At 43.1% G+C, this 19,237-nt stretch overlaps 1 protein-coding gene across 3 annotated transcripts in view; it reads left to right on the top strand.

The window, feature by feature from the left end:
* Positions 1-16,303: 16,303 nt before the first annotated feature.
* The window catches only part of LOC126270867 (protein outspread), a 705,494-nt gene continuing 702,560 nt past the window's right edge, over positions 16,304-19,237 (top strand). Inside the window, exon 1 of one of the 3 annotated variants that reach the window (XM_049974105.1) lies at positions 16,304-16,966. In XM_049974105.1, the coding sequence (XP_049830062.1) occupies positions 16,841-16,966 (126 nt within the window). In that variant the 5' untranslated portion in view covers positions 16,304-16,840. The remainder of the gene's footprint in view (positions 16,967-19,237) is intronic. The other 2 variants (XM_049974106.1, XM_049974107.1) reach the window with 2 other exon arrangements.

The raw sequence follows: 19,237 nt of genomic DNA, 5'->3' as shown, positions 1-19,237 counted from the left end.
CTATCAAGCACCGGTTTCGTGTGAGGCGTTGCGCTGCTTTCTGCTGTTTTTGTACAGATTAGCATCCTCTCGCAGTAACTCCAAAGTGACAGCGCCAATATTCCTTCGTTATATAGGGCTACTACGATATCAGTAAGAGCTACTGAACAATTGCAGAAAATGCCTGGTGTTTGCATGAAGGAAGCGGAGAAAGCTATTACAGCAGGGGCATCAAATATGTTTTACTGATTCTCACAAGAGAATCAAGTAGAATGCCGATCTAAATTAAGGGGACGTTGTATGTCCTATGTCGCCAATGTTAAATTATCGAATTTTGTGACCCATTATCTTGGAATTTTGTAACACACCAACTTTCAATTTTCCATAATTATTGAATGCATCTTTCTAGATACACTGAACTAGAATTATTACTAAAATTGTGTTGTGGAGCATGTTATCTTTTTTTTTCAAACACTCAACTTTTTGACAGAATTTTGTAAATAAATGAACATAAAAACGAAACAATGCAGTATATTTTAATTATTCTAGTTTCATATGTGTTGAATCTCACACCTGGCATGATGTGAAAATTTCATGTCACAACCATCAGTACTTTTTTAGAAAATGGGTCATTTACTGCAAAAATTGTAGTTATGAGATACTGAGGTTTAAAACTATTTTTATTACAAATTCTTATACAGACTTACATTTCTGTGTCTTTTATACACTAGAATTGCCCTGGCCCATAGTGTGCGTCTTCTTTGGTGTCATAACAGCCCAGTATTGTCTCATCTTTTTCTTTCTTGCTTCTCTGTCATTTTCCGAGCAACTAACTCTGCTTCACGTACACGAAGCTCATCCATTCCCACAGACCTTTGGCTGTGTTCTGTCCAAGTCTTGCCCCTAACTTCATCAGAACCTCAAGTCTTTCATAGTTCCCACTATTAAAAGTTATTACATTGTCAGACACTGCTAACTTTAGAGTTGTATGGCCAACAAATACATTTTGAGGCACACGGCACCACACAGCATTATTGAATGACGCATTCTCATTCTGGGTCTTCCCATGTAAACATTTCTTTAGTAGCTCAGGATTTGCCAGATCTCTGTAAAAAGGATCGATTGCCTCCATTACTGCCAAAGGAAGAGAATGTTTATGTGTAAATTCATGCAGGGTGCCAGAAAATGCAGCTTGCCTATATTTACACCAAGTGTTTGGTGGAGGTGGACACAAAGCATGGCATGGCTTTTCATCAGTTGATATTCGACGAAAGAAAGTGCTCCACACAGCTCTTTTCATCTTCTCTAAATTGTCACAGTTATCTCAAATGGCCTTCTCATAATATTCCTGTAATTTATTTTATTTAGCTATAAAAAGCATTAGGAGTTAGCTTACTACAAAAATAGCCGATAATCGCACTACTGTCAACAAAAACTAGTATCAGAAACAAAGATTTGTTTTGTTTATTCGTAATGCCAACTACTGAGACGTAGCAGTAGACACAAAACAAAGCAATTCACCGCCTTCTAGACTGCGCAGCTCCCAAGGTATGACTGCTCGACTGTGGCATTACATGCGTAGCCGCAAAATTTGACTGTCACACATCAACATTCAAAATATTATTTGAAGGTCTCACAATTGTCTGATTTTAATGTATTACATTCCAAAATGTTCAGGAAAGCCCAAAGTACATTATGGAGTAGAAAACAGAAAATGTCAAATTTCAACGAATTTCATGTACAATATCCCTTAATAGAGAACAGTTCTGTCCAAACCTTGCTGACAATTTGAGGGAAAGGCTAATTTCGAATGACAATGAAGAGTTCATATCCTACATGAAAGAGACTGATATTTTGGACAGTAAAAAGTTGTTGTATGTCAGTGCGAGGCAGTGGCTGGAAAGGGAAGAAAATCTAAGAAAAATGTGTGATCATGTTCTTCTCTCTTTTCAAAATGTAAGAGAAGGTTTCAGAGAATATGTAAACAACCATGGAGACAAAATCCCAAAAAAAAAAACTGAAACCAGTTTCTGTTTGTGTTGATATACTCCCTGTGCGGTGTACATCGGACTGCGGAAGAGGCTTCAATGCAATGAACTTAGTTCTGACAACATTGCGAAATTTAAATTCTGTTTGCCATCTCTCAGCTTTAATATTTACTTCAGTTGAGGAACCTCCGTTACATCTATGGGTCACTGAGTATTACTTCAGAGTATGGATCAAAACACATGCGTATGCCGAGGACAACCAAAGCAAAAAGGCTGATCTACATATGTAGCAGTCTGAGTGATACTCCAACTTAGGTGATCTTTCTAAGGTGAGCCCCTCCCCCCTTCGCCCCCTCCCCCACTAGTTTTGTTAGGAATACAGCACTGAAGACACAGAACAATTTTTCTCAGCTTACTTGTTAGCATCGAAAATCAAGTTCTGTGTAACACAAACTGTGAAGTTTTCGCCGAGTTGGTATTTCTTTGTATTGTTAATAACACTGCAAAAATTGCGGATACATCTGGACCTACATCTGCATTATACTCCGCAAGCCACTTAACGGCGTGTGGCGGAGAGTACTTCTGGTACCACCAACCGATCTTCCCTGTTCCACCAGCGAATGGCGCGTCGGAATAATGATTGTCGGTAAGCCTCTGTATTAGCTCCAATTCCCCAGATTTCCTCGAGGTGGTCACATAGAGAGATGTATGTGCGAGGATGTAATATACTCTCCGACTCTTCCCAGAAAGTGCTCTCTCGAAATTTCAGTAGTAAACGTCACCTTGATGCACAACTCCTCTTTTGTAATGTCTACCACCGGAGTCTGCTGATAATCTCTGCAACGCTCTCGCGCTGATCAAACGATTCGGTGACGAAGCTCGCCGCTCCTCGTTGGATCTTCTCTATCTCTCCTATCAGTCGTATATGGTAAAAGTCCCAAAGTGATGAACGATGACCAAAAACTGGTCGAACAGGCACCTTGAAAAACACCTCCTTCATCGAGAGATACATTTCCTTAAAAACTCTTCTTGTGAATCTCTTTTTGGCGTGTGCTTTTCTGCTATTTGTTTTATGTGGTCATTCCACATAAAGTCGCTCTGGATAGGTACTCCAAGATGTCTTACGGAAGATACTATTTTCTGAAATTTGTCATCAATAGTGTAGATATAAAGGACTCGATTCCTTTCCTAGATGTGTGGAGTATGTTACATTTATTTACGTTCAGGGCCAGCTTCCAGACCCTGTGCCCTGCATCAGTCATCTGCAGGTCATTGTGCATTGCTACTTTCTTATAGACAAACTCAACACCTGTGAAGAGTTTTAAAGAACTTGCGATGCTTTCTAGTAGACCATTTACATACATTGTAAATAGTAACGGTTCGATCACACTTTCTTGCAGTGCTCTGGAAATTACCTTTAAAGCTGTCGATCTTGTACCATTAAGAACGAGGCGTTAAGTCCTATATGGAAGGAATTGTTGAACCCAGTCGCAAATATGGTCCGATATTCGGTAAGCTCGTATATTTTCCATTAAACGGCAGTGCGAGAAGGTGTCAAGTGCCTTTCTGATTTCAAGGAACGCAGTGTCAAACTGAGTACCGTTGTCTACAGCTCTATGGCTCTCCTGGAGGAACAAAGCGAGCTGAGTTCCGCAATATCGCTGTTGCGGAATCCATGTTGATTTTTATGGAGAGAATTTCAGTCTCCAAAAACGTCGTAATTCTTGAGCCTTAAACATGTTCCAAATTCTACTTCTTAAATTATTTTTGTTATACACTGACCTCCCTGGTAAACACAACTCAAACTTAACCTTTCATTTATTATCCACAATATATAAGCCCAACGCAATCTGACTGCTATACATTGGAAACATGGCTTCCAGTAATTAACACAAAAGAATGGCCCTGAATTGCAAGAAATCGTAACAATAATAAAAATCCGAAAAATATGAAATTAAAGAACTATGAAACTATCTCCAACTCTGTTAATCGCCTAAACTCATTCCAATCACGAATCCCAACAGTGAAACCCCATTCCTTTTCGTAAGTCACTTGTTGTTGTTGTTGTTGTCTTCAGTCCTGAGACTGGTTTGATGCAGCTCTCCATGCTACTCTATCCTGTGCAAGCTGCTTCATCTCCCAGTACCTACTGCAACCTACATCCTTCTGAATCTGCTTAGTGTACTCATCTCTCGGTCTCCCTCTACGATTTTTACCCTCCACGCTGCCCTCCAATGCTAAATTTGTGATCCCTTGGTGCCTCAAAACATGTCCTACCAACCGATCCCTTCTTCTAGTCAAGTTGTGCCACAAACTTCTCTTCTCCCCAATCCTATTCAATACCTCCTCATTAGTTACGTGATCTATCCACCTTATCTTCAGTATTCTTCTGTAGCACCACATTTCGAAAGCTTCTATTCTCTTCTTGTCCAAACTAGTTATCGTCCATGTTTCACTTCCATACATGGCTACACTCCAAACAAATACTTTCAGAAACGACTTCCTGATACATAAATCTATATTCGATGTTAACAAATTTCTCTTCTTCAGAAACGCTTTCCTTGCCATTGCCAGTCTACATTTTATATCCTCTCTACTTCGACCATCATCAGTTATTTTGCTCCCCAAATAGCAAAACTCCTTTACTACTTTAAGTGTCTCATTTCCTAATCTAATTCCCACAGCATCACCCGATTTAATTTGACTACATTCCATTATCCTCGTTTTGCTTTTGTTAATGTTCATCTTATATCCTCCTTTCAAGACACTGTCCATTCCGTTCAACTGCTCTTCCAAGTCCTTTGCCGTCTCTGACAGAATTACAATGTCATCGGCGAACCTCAAAGTTTTTACTTCGTCTCCATGAATTTTAATACCTACTCCAAATTTTTCTTTTGTTTCCTTTACTGCTTGCTCAATATACAGATTGAATAACATCGGGGAGAGGCTACAACCCTGTCTCACTCCTTTCCCAACCACTGCTTCCCTTTCATGCCCCTCGACTCTTATTACTGCCATCTGGTTTCTGTACAAATTATAAATAGCCTTTCGCTCCCTGTATTTTACCCCTGCCACCTTTAGAATTTGAAAAAGAGTATTCCAGTCAACATTGTCAAAAGCTTTCTCTAAGTCTACAAATGCTAGAAACGTAGGTTTGCCTTTTCTTAATCTTTCTTCTAAGATAAGTCGTAAGGTCAGTATTGCCTCACGTGTTCCAACATTTCGACGGAATCCAAACTGATCCTCCCCGAGGTCTGCATCTACCAGTTTTTCCATTAGTCTGTAAAGAATTCGCGTTAGTATTTTGCAGCCGTGGCTTATTAAACTGATAGTTCGGTAATTTTCACATCTGTCAGCACCTGCTTTCTTTGGGATTGGAATTATTATATTCTTCTTGAAGTCTGAGGGTATTTCGCCTGTCTCATACATCTTGCTCACCAGCTGGTAGAGTTTTGTCATGACTGGCTCTCCCAAGGCCGTAAGTAGTTCTAATGGAATGTTGTCTACTCCGGGGGCCTTGTTTCGACTCAGGTCTTTCAGTGCTCTGTCAAACTCTTCACGCAGTATCGTATCTCCCATTTCGTCTTCATCTACATCCTCTTCTATTTCCATAATATTGTCCTCAAGTACATCGCCCTTGTATAAACCTTCTATATACTCCTTCCACCTTTCTGCCTTCCCTTCTTTGCTTAGAACTGGGCTGCCATCTGAGCTCTTGATATTCATACACGTGGTTCTCTTCTCTCCAAAGGTCTCTTTAATTTTCCTGTAGGCAGTATCTATCTTACCCCTAGTGAGATAAGCTTCTACATCCTTACATTTATCCTCTAGCCATCCCTGTTTAGCCATTTTGCACTTCCTGTCGATCTCATTTTTGAGACGTTTGTATTCCTTTTTGCCTGCTTCATTTACTGCATTTTTATATTTTCTCCTTTCATCAATTAAATTCAATATTTCTTCTGTTACCCAAGGATTTCTAGCAGCCCTCGTCTTTGTACCTACTTTATCCTCTGCTGCCTTCACTACTACATCCCTCAGAGCTACCCATTCTTCTTCTACTGTATTTCTTTCCCCTATTCCTGTCAATTGTTCCCTCATGCTCTCTCTGAAACTCTGTACAACCTCTGGTTCTTTCAGTTTATCCAGGTCCCATCTCCTTAATTTCCCACATTTTTGCAGTTTCTTCAGTTTTACTCTACAGGTCATAACCAATAGATTGTGGTCAGAGTCCACATCTGCCCCTGGAAATGTCTTACAACTTAAAACCTGGTTCCTAAATCTCTGTCTTACCATTATATAATCTATCTGATACCTTTTAGTATCTCCAGGGTTCTTCCACGTATACAACCTTCTTTCATGATTCTTAAACCAAGTGTTAGCTATGATTAAGTTGTGCTCTGTGCAAAATTCTACTAGGCGGCTTCCTCTTTCATTTCTTAGCCCCAATCCATATTCACCTACTATGTTTCCTTCTCTCCCTTTTCCTACACTCGAATTCCAGTCACCCATTACTATTAAATTTTCGTCTCCCTTCACTATCTGAATGATTTCTTTTATTTCATCGTACATTTCTTCAATTTCTTCATCATCTGCAGAGCTAGTTGGCATATAAACTTGTACTACTGTAGTAGGTGTGGGCTTCGTATCTGACTTGGCCACAATAATGCGTTCACTATGCTGTTTGTAGTAGCTTACCCGCATTCCTATTTTCCTATTCATTATTAAACCTACTCCTGCATTACCCCTATTTGATTGTGTTTATAACCCTGTAGTCACCTGACCAGAAGTCTTGTTCCTCCTGCCACCGAACTTCACTAATTCCCACTATATCTAACTTTAACCTATCCATTTCCCTTTTTAAATTTTCTAACCTACCTGCCCGATTAAGGGATCTGACATTCCACGCTCCGATCCGTAGAACGCCAGTTTTCTTTCTCGTAAGTCACTTACCTCACAGAAAATCTTCATAACACGAACTACAGCAATTACAGCAAGTAGCAACTACAGCCAGGTAAATAAAAAGATTATAACTACTATGGACTCTACTAGGAGGCATATGGTTAGCGAAAGAAAGATTTTGTTGAAGAGTACACAATGTATTTAAAAAATTTTACCTTATTCATGTGACATCCAGTTCCAAAAATCATATAGTTGTCAACAATTCCACTGCCCAGAAATTATCAACCAAATATCTATCATCATACATTTCCTTGCGGATTTTCTTATAAACACATCATTTCATCTCACTTTAGAATGCATGTCCTACCAATACAGGTCACTCCATACACTTTCCTATCCAGTCGCTAACTGTTAGTCCGTCCAACCACAGAATATCTTGCCGCGATCGGTTATCTCAATATCTACCATGCCGACGTTTGTATTGATAGGAGGGACCGTATTACGATCTTCTGCGATGAAACAGTCTCGGAAGATCGAATTCAGTGTTTTCGCCTTCTCTCTATTATCTCGCCTCTTGGTGCCGGTATGGTCACTGAGTGAGTGAATAGAGAATTTCGAACCGCTTACTGATTTTGCGTAAGACCAAAACGTATTTGGAATGTAACTCTGATCGGTTGACAAAATTTTGATTTTAAAGTCGTTGAACACTTCTCTCGTTGCTCATCTTGCGTTCATTTCCGCTTCGCTCAGACTATCGATTTACGCACATTGTCAATGGAATTTTTATAGTGTGGTCCGTCTCCTTCATATTCAGTAGAGTTTTTTCTTGATGAACTTTACACACCACAGTCTTATTTCAACGTTTTACTTGCAACACTTGGTTATCTTTTCCGTCAGCACTGTCATCCCTCTCTCCTCGGCGCCGTCAATAAATTTAAATAGGTGAACGACAAACCGTCGAGAACATTTGTCATCACATTTTGTGTGATCGTTTTTCGTGATTGCACTGCGATATAACAATACGCACTACTTCGAATCAAACAGTTGTTGTACCTACTGGCGTGACCAAGTTAGTTCTCGATTCCGCCGAGTCTGGTTTGTTTTGTCGAGTAATACATTACGTTTTTGTGTAGCTGAGGTTGGTGGAGATGAGTCGCTGTATTTAAAATGGCTCTGAGCACTATGGGACTTAACGGCTGAGGTCATCTGTCCCCTAGAACTTAGAACTACTTAAAACTAACTAACCTAAGGACATAACAAACATCCATGCCCGAGGCAGGATTTGAACCTGTGACCGTAGCGGTCGCGCGGTTCCAGACTGAAGCGCCTAGAACAGCTCGGCCACACCGACCGGCGCTGCATTTAATACCGACTGTAGTACACAGCAGTTGCGGGCTTGATCTTCCATTTAATTGACCGAGAGGAAGTTTTACTGACATTAAAGACTTGCTTGTGACGTATTGAAACAAATGATAAACTCAGAGCTGTTATTGTGATCTTCAGTCCAAACATTGCTTTGATCCTTCGCTCCATGTGAGTCTGCCCTGCACAAGCCTCTTCATCTCTGTGTCATTATTCCAATCTATGTCGATTTGTAGTTACTGTAGTGAAGCGATCGTTTCCATCTATAATTTATTTTTCTTTGATACCTCAGAATGTGCTATCAAGTGTTCTCTTCTTTTAGTCAAATTGCACTACACACTTATTTTCTCCCTGCATCAGTTCAGTACTTCTTCATTAGTTATCCGAATTTTCAGCATTCTTCTGTAGCTTCTGTTTTCTTCTTTCTGCATTGTTTATTGTTCGTATTTCCCTTCCATATAAGGCTACACCACAGACTTTCAGAAAAGACTTCTTAATGTTTAAATTTCTATTGAAAGTTAAAATAGTTCTTTTTCTCAGAAAAGATTTTCCTTCAGTTGTCAGCCTTTGCAGCGTTCATCAGTTATTTTACGGTCCAAATCATGAAACTCCTCCAACACCTTTAGGGTCTCATTTCCTTCTCAATTCTCTCTAGGTCGTCTACAGTTATCCTTGTTTTACTTTTCTTAATATCCATCTTGTAACTGCTTTTCATGACACTATCTATGCCATTCAGCTGTCTATATTTCGTCTCAGTTGTGGGGGGTACAATACTTTAACACATTGGACTGCATGGTATTGGCAGGTGCTGGCCGTCCCTGAATCCCATAAGTACACTGTCTTCTAAGTGCTCTCAGTCTCAAGCACTGGATGGATATTCTCGCGTGGTGGGCTGTATTGCTTTTACAACCATAGCTGGGCAACGTGAATCTAAAAATTAACGTTAATCCGTTACTAAAAAAGTTAACTTCGTTAAACGATAAAGCGTTACTTTTGAGGAGGTTACATTTAATCTTTAATCGTTTACTCGTAATGGTAAACCTTGTGTCTCGAATGTAATAAAATGAGCAAGTGAATCAAACCCATTACCGTTTTGGTTGCAGAAGTTTAGGTACGACAATGAAGAAGTAAAAACACCATTTTCATCAATTAGTTTCATTGTTATTTAGTTATGAATGTTAAATCACGGGAGAATGAAAATACAGAAGAATCAGTTAGTACCTTACACAAGCTTCATATTTCCCTTCAAGAACGCCAACATATTAAGATTTTCGTCCGACAGCTAGGCTCGTTTAGGTGACAAAATGTCTTTGCCCACAGAAAAAGGTCGTTCGACTGCAGCTCCCGAGGATATAGGAATATTATACAGGATGTATCAAAAAGAATCATCCGATTTGACATGTCAATATGTGTATAGCCCTATGTCTAATAAACATATACAATGAATTTTGGTTTTTCGATGAACTGGAAACCCAAAAATGTTTTTCATATCTTTTCCTAGGTGTTCAGTATGCCCCCGTTGAGAAGCACGGCATATGTCAGTGCGATATTCAAATTGTTCCCTCACTGCAACGAGCATGTCTTCAGTTACAGCATCCTCAGCTGGTGTTATGTGATGTCTCAGTTCATTCATTGTTGTTGGTGACGGAGGCACATAAACACAATGTTTTATAATCCCCCACAAGAAACAATCATATACAGTCAGGTCCAGTCACCTTGGAAGCCAGTAATGTAAGGCTGAATCACTGCGGACGATCGATCCATTGTTCAGTATTACTTTGATTTAAAAATTCAGGTGCCAGTGTGGTGGTAGCCCATCCTGTTGGTAAATGAAGTCATTCGAATCAGTCTCCAACTGTGGGAAAAGGAAGCTCTCAAGCACGTAGAGATATGTGCTTCCTGTAACAATGTACTCAGAGAAGAAAAATTGACCATACACCTTTTCCCGTGGAACTGCACAAAACACAATAAATTTTGGGAGTCCCTCTCATGTTGTACAACTTCACGTGAAAGTTCCGTACCCCATATTATTTTTGATACACCTTGTATTTAATAAATAAACGTACTAAAACCTGTTCTCCAAGAAATACGGCATTACTGAATGAGTCTTTTCTTTCATTTCAAGCCGTTTTTTGACTAGATTCTGGACTTTACTTTTTATCAATGTGTTACTTCTAGGCTTCCCTTTAGACTGAGTAACAGACATCAAAAAATCTTCCCGTTCGTCTTTGTTGTTGCTGCTTCCTCCACCGCCGCTTAAAGTATCTCTGCCCTTTGAAGTTCCGCTGATTTCGTGCCTCAGAGAGTCTTCTGCAACTTTTTCCATGAGTTGTTTCCTTGCTACTTCCACTTTGCAGTTGTCACAAATTTCCATCCATATGAACCGGGACTTTGGACGAAATACCACAACACTTGAACAAAACGCAGTAAGTTACTTAAATCGAACTCAGTAAGCAAACACACTATGTGATCGAAAGTATCCGGACACCGCGAAAAACATACGTTTCTCATGTTAGGTGCATTGTGCTGTCACCTGTCAGGTACTCCAAGACAGCGACCTCAGTAGTCATTAGACAACATGAGAGAGCAGAATGGGGCGCTCCGCGGAACTCACGGACTTCGAACGTGATAGGGTGACTGGGTGTAACTTGTGTCATACGTCTGTACGCGAGATTTCCACACTCCTAAACATCCATAGGTCCACTGTTTCCGATGTGATAGTGAAGTGGAAACGTGAAAGGACACGTACAACACAAAAGTGTACAGACCGATCTCGTCTGTTGGCTGACAGAGACCGCCGACTGTTGAAGAGGATCGTAATGTGTAATAGGTAGACATCTATCCAGACCATCGCACAGGAATTCCAAACTGCATCAGGATCCACTGCAAGTACTATAACAGTTACGCAGGAGGTGAGAAAACTTGGATTTCATGGTCGAGCGGCTGCTCATAAGCCAAACATCACGCCGGTAAAAGCCAAACGACGCCTGGCTTGGTGTAAGGAGCGTAAACACAGGACGATTGATCAGTGGAAAAACGTTGTGTGGAGTGACGAGTCACGGTACACAATACGGCGATCCGATGTCAGGGTGTGGGTATGGCGAATGCGCGCTGAACGTCATCTGCCAGCGTGTGTAGTGCCAACAGTAAAATTCGGAGGCGGTGGTGTTACGGTGCGGTCGTGTTTTTCATGGAGGGGACTTGCATCCCTTGTTGTTTTGGCACTATCACAGCACAGGTCTATATTGATGTTTTAAGCATCTTCTTGCTTCCCGCTTTTGAAGAGCAATTCGGGGATGGCGATTGCATCTTTCAACACGATCGACCACCTGTTCACAATACACGGCCTGTGGCGGAGTGATTACGCGACAACAACATCTCTGTAGTGGACTGGCCTGCACGGAGTCCTGACCTGAATCCTACAGAACACCTTTGGGATGTTTTGGAACGCCGACTTCGTGCCAGGCCTCACCGACCGACTTCGATACTTCGCCTCAGTGCAGCACTCCGTGAAGAATGGGCTGTCATCCCCCAAGAACCTTCCAGCATCTGATTGAACTATGCCTGCGAAAGTGGAAGCTGTCATCAAGGCTGAGGGTGGGCCAACGCCATATTGAATTCCAACATTACTTATGGAGGGCGCCACGAACTTGTAAGACATCTTCAGTCATGTGTCCGTGTACTTTTGATCACATAGTGTAACGATAAACAGCCAACACTCGCATTCGACTGTATACATCAATCGTGCGCACCCCGCCGTAGCCACACTCCTACTTCGCCCAACTTGTCAGAATACGACTTCGACGGCGGCGCGGCCTCATTTTTGTGATAAATTGTAGGTACTTTATTAAGGATTAACTCACTCAAAGAAAGTTAACGGAAGTAAAAGAGTGCGTTAATGTATTTCAAAAGTAACATAAAAGTTAATCGGTTACTCGAAAAGTTATTCGTTAATTACTTATTAATAGATTAATGGTCTTATGACCTGTTATATTTACGACCCTACCTCTTTGATAGGTTGGTGGTTTTTATCCCAACAGTGATTCTTACCAGACGGTAAATGATGCAGGGTGACAGTTATTGAACTACACTCCTGGAAATTGACATAAGAACACCGTGAATTCATTGTCCCAGGAAGGTGAAACTTTATTGACACATTCCTGGGGTCAGATACATCACATGATCACACTGACAGAACCACAGGCACATACACACAGGCAACAGAGCATGCACAATGTCGGCACTAGTACAGTGTATATCCACCTTTCGCAGCAATGCAGGCTGCTATTCTCCCATGGAGACGATCGTAGAGATGCTGGATGTAGTCCTGTGGAACGGCTTGCCATGCCATTTCCACCTGGCGCCTCAGATGGACCAGCGTTCGTGCTGGACGTGCAGACCGCGTGAGACGACGCTTCATCCAGTCCCAAACATGCTCAATGGGGGACAGATCCGGAGATCTTGCTGGCCAGGGTAGTTGACCTACACCTTCTAGAGCACGTTGGGTGGCACGGGATACATGCGGACGTGCATTGTCCTGTCGGAACAGCAAGTTCCCTTGCCGGTCTAGGAATGGTAGAACGATGGGTTCGATGACGGTTTGGATTTACCGTGCACTATTCAGTGTCCCCTCGACGATCACCAGAGGTGTACGGCCAGTGTAGGAGATCGCTCCCCACACCATGATGCCGGGTGTTGGCCCTGTGTGCCTCGGTCGTATGCAGTCCTGATTGTGGCGCTCACCTGCACGGCGCCAAACACGCATACGACCATCATTGGCACCAAGGCAGAAGCGACTCTCATCGCTGAAGACGACACGTCTCCATTCGTCCCTCCATTCACGCCTGTCGCGACACCACTGGAGGCGGGCTGCACGATGTTGGGGCGTGAGCGGAAGACGGCCTAACGGTGTGCGGGACCGTAGCCCGGCTTCATAGAGACGGTTGCGAATGGTCCTAGCCGATACCCCAGGAGCAACAGTGTCCCTAATTTGCTGGGAAGTGGCGGTGCGGTCCCCTACGGCACTGCGTAGGATCCTACGGTCTTGGCGTGCATCCGTGCGTCGCTGCGGTCCGGTCCCAGGTCGACGGGCACGTGCACCTTCCGCCGACCACTGGCGACAACATCGATGTACTGTGGAGACCTCACACCCCACGTGTTCAGCAATTCGGCGGTACGTCCACCCGGCCTCCCGCATGCCCACTATACGCCCTCGCTCAAAGTCCGTCAACTGCACATACGGTTCACGTCCACGCTGTCGCGGCATGCTACCAGTGTTAAAGACTGCGATGGAGCTCCGTATGCCACGGCAAACTGGCTGACACTGACGGCGGCGGTGCACAAATGCTGCGCAGCTAGCGCCATTCGACGACCAACACCGCGGTTCCTGGTGTGTCCGCTGTGCCGTGCGTGTGATCATTGCTTGTACAGCCTTCTCGCAGTGTCCGGAGCAAGTATGGTGGGTCTGACACACCGGTGTCAATGTGTTCTTTTTTCCATTTCCAGGAGTGTATATGAAATAAAATCGCCATTGCTTCTGAACGGTTTGCCTGCGGGGCATGATGGGAATTGCTATGCGCTGTATGGTTTGGTCTAGCGACGTAGCCCACTTTCATTTGGATCGATTCGACAATAATCAAAACTGGTGCATTGGTGGGGCCGAGAATCCGCATTTCCCGATCGAGAAGTCTCTCCACTCTGAAAAGGTGACTGTGTGGTGAGCAATGTACAGTCACAGAATAATCGGTGCGATGTTCCATGATGGCACGGTGACTACCGAACGGTACGTGAAGGTTTTGGAAGATGATTTTATCCCCATTGTCGAAAGCGACCCAGATTTCGACAAGATGTGGTTCATGTAAGACGGAGCTCGACCCCATCGAATCAGGAGAGTGTTTGATGTCCTGAAGGAGCACTTTGGGAACCGCATTCTGGCTCTGGGTTACACAGAGGTCAGTAGCATGAGCCTCGATTGGCCGCTATATTCTCCGATCTGAACACATGTGACTCCTTTTTGGGGGGCTATATTGAAGACAAGGTGTACAGCAATAACCCCAAAAACATTACTGCGCTGAAAAGAGCTATTCAGGAGGTCATCGACTTCATCGATGTTCCGACACGTCAGCGTGTCATGCAGAATTTCGCTATTCGTCTGCACCACGTCATCGGCAATGATGGAAGGCGTATCGAAAACGTCATAACCTAAGTCCGAATATCTGTAGTAAAGTTTACATGTTGAATCAAGTGTGTGCACGTCGTAGTTTGTAACTATTTAAGTTTTTTCTCATATAGTTCAGTAATTGTCACCCTGTGTGTGTGCCAAGTTTGGCTGAAATAGATCCCGTGGTTTAGGAAGAGATGTCGAATTTTATAATTTGTATGGATTCCAAAGGATCAAGCAACTACTCAGCGAGCATATAATTCTGAGCCGTCTTGATTTTACAAAAGAGGTTCACGTTACCTGTGATTCACCAAGTTTTCGACTGATGCAGACTAAATATTTAGGAAAGTTGTTTCAAGACTGACACTCTCATTCCAGGCCTGGACGGATGTAGTTACTCGTAACCAACAAAGACACGAAGTAGCGTTTTTGCTGGCAACAGCTACTATGAAATGGCTCTGAGCACAATGGGACTTCACTTCTGAGGTCTTCAGTCCCCTAGAACTTAGAACTACATAAACCTAACTAACCTAAGGACATTACAAACATGCATTCCCGAGGCAGGATTCGAACCTGCGACCGTAGCGGTCGCGCGGTTCCAGACTGTAGCGCCTAGAACCTCTCGGCCACTACGGCCGGCCAGCTACTATAAACTCAGCAAACAGGAATCAAAGGTTCTTTCAGGTTCGTACAATGAACGAAGTGTCTTCTAGTTCAGTTCAAATATTCAGAGAACAGGATGCAAACGTCTTAGTTCAAATTCTGTGTCGTTGCTAGCAGAATTACGACGGTCACTCCAAAAGAGATGCACACTATTTTTGTAAAAATACAGTTTTCATTCTGCATGTGTGAAAGTTGTGTGTAGATACATCCTTCCCGCTTGCTTTCAAACTTAGTTCAACCTGTGTCCGTGAATGGTACTGTCACAGCATGTCTTCAAGGTGGCTGCTACACTTGACGTTCGTCAGAAGCAACGTGCTGTCATAGAATTCCTGTGCTGTGAAAACGAGACAGTGGGAAACATCCACAAGAGGTTGAAAAAGGTGTATGGAGATGCTGCTGTCGATCGCAGTATAGTTAGTTGGTGGGCAAGCAGGTTACGTAATGAAAGCGGGCACGGCAATATTACGGATTGTCCCCGCAGCGGCAGGCCAAGTACTGCACACACACCAGACAATATGCAGAGAGTTAACGAATTGGTGACTGCTGACAGACGCATCACAGTGAACGAAATTTTAAGCTCGACTGAGTCGTGTTCGACCACATCGGTAAAAGCAGGGTATTTTGCTGTTCCACAACAATGCACGGCCACCTGTCAGTCAAAAAACCATGGAAGCGATCACAAAACTCGGATGGACAACACTGAAAGCCCCGGCTTACAGCAATGACCTGGCTCCATGTGAGTATCATCTCTTTGGGAAACTGAAAGACTGTCTTCGTAAAACAAGGTTTGAAGATGATGACGCCTTGTGCACGCTGCCAAACAGTGGCTCCAACAGGTTGATCCAGAATTTTACCGTACGGGTTTACAGGCGCTGGTTCCAAGATGGCGTAAGGCAGTTGAGAGGGATGGAAATTATGTGGAGAAATGAAAATATTGTTCCTAAAGGATGTATGTACACACTGTAAAACTTTCAGACATTTAGAATAAAAGATAGATATTTTAAAAAATTGAGTGCATTCCTTTTGGAGTGACCCTCGTACAATGTCATCGGCAAACCTTGAAATGTTCATTTGGTCTTCGTGAGCTAGACCTATCCTCCGGAATTGCGTTGACAAGATGAAATCATGACATCTGAAAGAAGGTTATCAAGAAGCAGTCATTAATTTAGTAGTCCAAGAATTCGTTCGATGACTATTTGCAGGCTGCGCCAACGTGAGTGGCTCCGCGCAGCCACGACGCTCCTACCGCCGCAGTGGCTCACGAGGTAGCGCGTCGAGCGCCGGTTTGCCACCGCTACGCTTGCTATTCGGTGCGCGCGCATGCGCAGACGGCTTAGTGGGAGCTGTCGCTCGGCTCATGGACGCTAGTCGCAGCGGGCAGCGGACGGTGTAGTCAGTCGCGAGTTGGGCCGCAAGGTAGAGGTTCGCTTTGCTCAGTTGCGAAATACGGTTCTGCCAAGCGTCTTTTCAACGATTCGATCGAACTGTCTACGATTATGTGAACGACCTGTGCTGTGGCCGGAAGCCACTACGTGCAATAATGGATAGTGCTGCTCCTTACGTCTGGCGCTGCTGTTGTTTACATCGATCACTGTGCGAGAACCCGGTTGACGTAGTAACGATTTGTTAGCGAGGCATCGAATTTCCATTTGGGAGATCTCGTTGCTACTCTGCTACATAAATTTTAGTTTTATTTGGTGGATAAATATGTTCGAAGTGAAACAATGCCGAAGATCCTGGATTGAGAGCATTGTATTATACGTCGGTGTGTGTCGACTCGTGTGACAACATGTCAACAGCACTCATGAGGCCTGAGTGCAAACAGTTTGCTCCCAACATTTTCAACAAAAGCAAGTGTGCGAATTGCTTTCGTCAGAAGGAGGAACACAGCGCTGAGGCTCTGGAAAGCAACAGGGTGAGTACACCGGAACGCCTAGTATTTGTAGTATTTTAGTATTGCTGCGGAGCCAATATCCTCAACTATTCAAATAAAATTCCACATTTAGGACGAGCTTCTATCAAGAAACTAGCCTTAAATGAACGCTGTGCATCTTTTCATAACGTAAACAAAAATGAACGCTGTGCATTTTCTCGGAACGTAAACAAACAGCTGTGTTCATGACACGTTTGTAAACCGCCCCGGAGCAATGTTTACATGTCAGAAACAGAAAAGTTATGTCCCACTTTCTGCCGGTCGTCACTGTTTATATTTGGATCACCGTGTATCGTAACTACTGTTTACAGTTTATTTAGTGGCAGTATACTCTGAACGCTGGACCAGTAACGTGCTGTCCATCGTTGTACCATACTTATGTTTACTATAACAGCGCAGTTGTCTGTAGTTGTGTTAGCATCTCAAAAATAATAATAAACAGAAGAGCGGCAGGTGTGGACGTCCATGGCACTGTTGCAGATTCTTTTAAGGGCTTGTAACGCAAGATACGAGAGACTGTTAAAAACGGCCATAGATTTAGAAAGTTCAGTCTTGAAGACATTTTCGTGAATAGATGTAAGAACTTGTTCTTTGAGTCACTGCTTGCCTACTGTGACTTGTGAAATACATTTTTTTTTTTTCGCTAGATTTTCCAGCGCAATATGAGGCGATGGCTCACCTCGGGAGTAGAGCATAAAAAATTACTGTATGTACAAACACGCGCGCGTCACACACACACACACACACACACACACACACACACACACACTGATTCTTTTGGTTTTTTGATTGCGCTGCTAGATGTGGGAAAACCATTCGCCTATTTTGTACTTTTGGTACTTTTTGTTGTTCCTGATTCGACAGATAGCTTGCCAGTGTTTCAGAGAGATCAGCGCCACTTGAGGCATTGGCGCTCAGATACTGAATGTTCTAACTGATCTAGCTGAAAAATTGGGAACGTTGCTGCATCTTGATGACCAGTACACCATCGTAAAATATTTGTTTGGCGTTCCTGCTTTAAACAGATCGTACTCAACCTCCTTCACTGTCTCCACCGCACTGCTCGTGGATTTGGCTTTTGCTCCACATCGGGGCTTACTGGTTCTGAAAGATGCAAACACTTGTCAGTGCTGTGAAGCACTCGTGTTGTGAAAATGTTTACTGGTGGAGCCTTGATACACGGTTACTTCTCTTACCAAAATAAAGGACATAGAACGTGTCTGCCTGCAGCAGGATGTGACAACAGTAGTTTCACAAGCTTTCTAGACATACGCTTCGTATTAAAACAAGGAATTGCCAATATCTTAGAATTTTTTTTTTCGTTTCGATTTATTAATGAAATATCATTTCATGTAGGACAGAAGTTAGAACCGCGGCACAAATGTTCATAATATCGACTACTGTGCTCTGAACATCAATGTAATGGTAGGAGCATGGACTGTCACAGCCTCTCAAACACCTTACCAGGATGCATATTGGATAAACAAGGTGCGGTCTCTGAGATATTAATCCAGAGACCGGGAAAGCGTATGGGCTATGGAACGGATTCCACACTACCTACCCGTATGTCCGCCCCTGGTGGCAGAGTGGTCAGCGCAACAGACTGTCAATCGTAAGGGTCCGGGTCGAAGATTTGCTGCTCTCAGGCTGGGTGTTTTGTTGTCCTAATCATAATCATTTCATCCCCATCGACGCAAAAGTCGCCGAAGTGGCGTCAAATCGAAAAACCTGCACCCGGCGAACGGTCTATGCGACGGGAGGCCCTAGCCAAACGACATTCACATTTTTTACCTACCCATATGCCCTGATACATATTCACTCCAGTGCAACTCCATCAATATAACTGGAATGCGCTGTATATCTATCACTCTTAAAAGCCACATGTTTCTTTCCGCTTATTTACAGAGGCACATCTTGACAGCAAGGGCGAGCCACCTTTTTTAAGTTCTATACAGCGCCTATAAGACGTGCTGGGACGCCATAAAGGCTAAGCAGTCTGTCTCCTACATTCCCAGTCAACGAAGTAATCTCAGATTATAAGGTGTCTAGCCTGAACTGCATCACGAGACTTTTTATCTGCCCATACATGTTGTGAGGGCACTTTAAGGAGTGAAGCATGTTTTGAACAATTGTTATTGTTTTATGACATACAAACTTCGTAAAACTCTTCTTGTAATAATTCAAAAACGAAAGATTTTTCGATTGTATGTTAAAATAGATGTTTTCTTAGCTTTTGTTAGAGGAATCCGCGCA

The sequence above is a fragment of the Schistocerca gregaria genome, chromosome 1, assembly GCF_023897955.1.
Source record: "Schistocerca gregaria isolate iqSchGreg1 chromosome 1, iqSchGreg1.2, whole genome shotgun sequence".
Taxonomy (NCBI): Eukaryota; Metazoa; Arthropoda; class Insecta; order Orthoptera; family Acrididae; genus Schistocerca; species Schistocerca gregaria.
The sequence above is the reverse complement of the archived record's forward strand: the minus strand, read 5'-3'. Positions and strand labels throughout refer to the sequence as shown.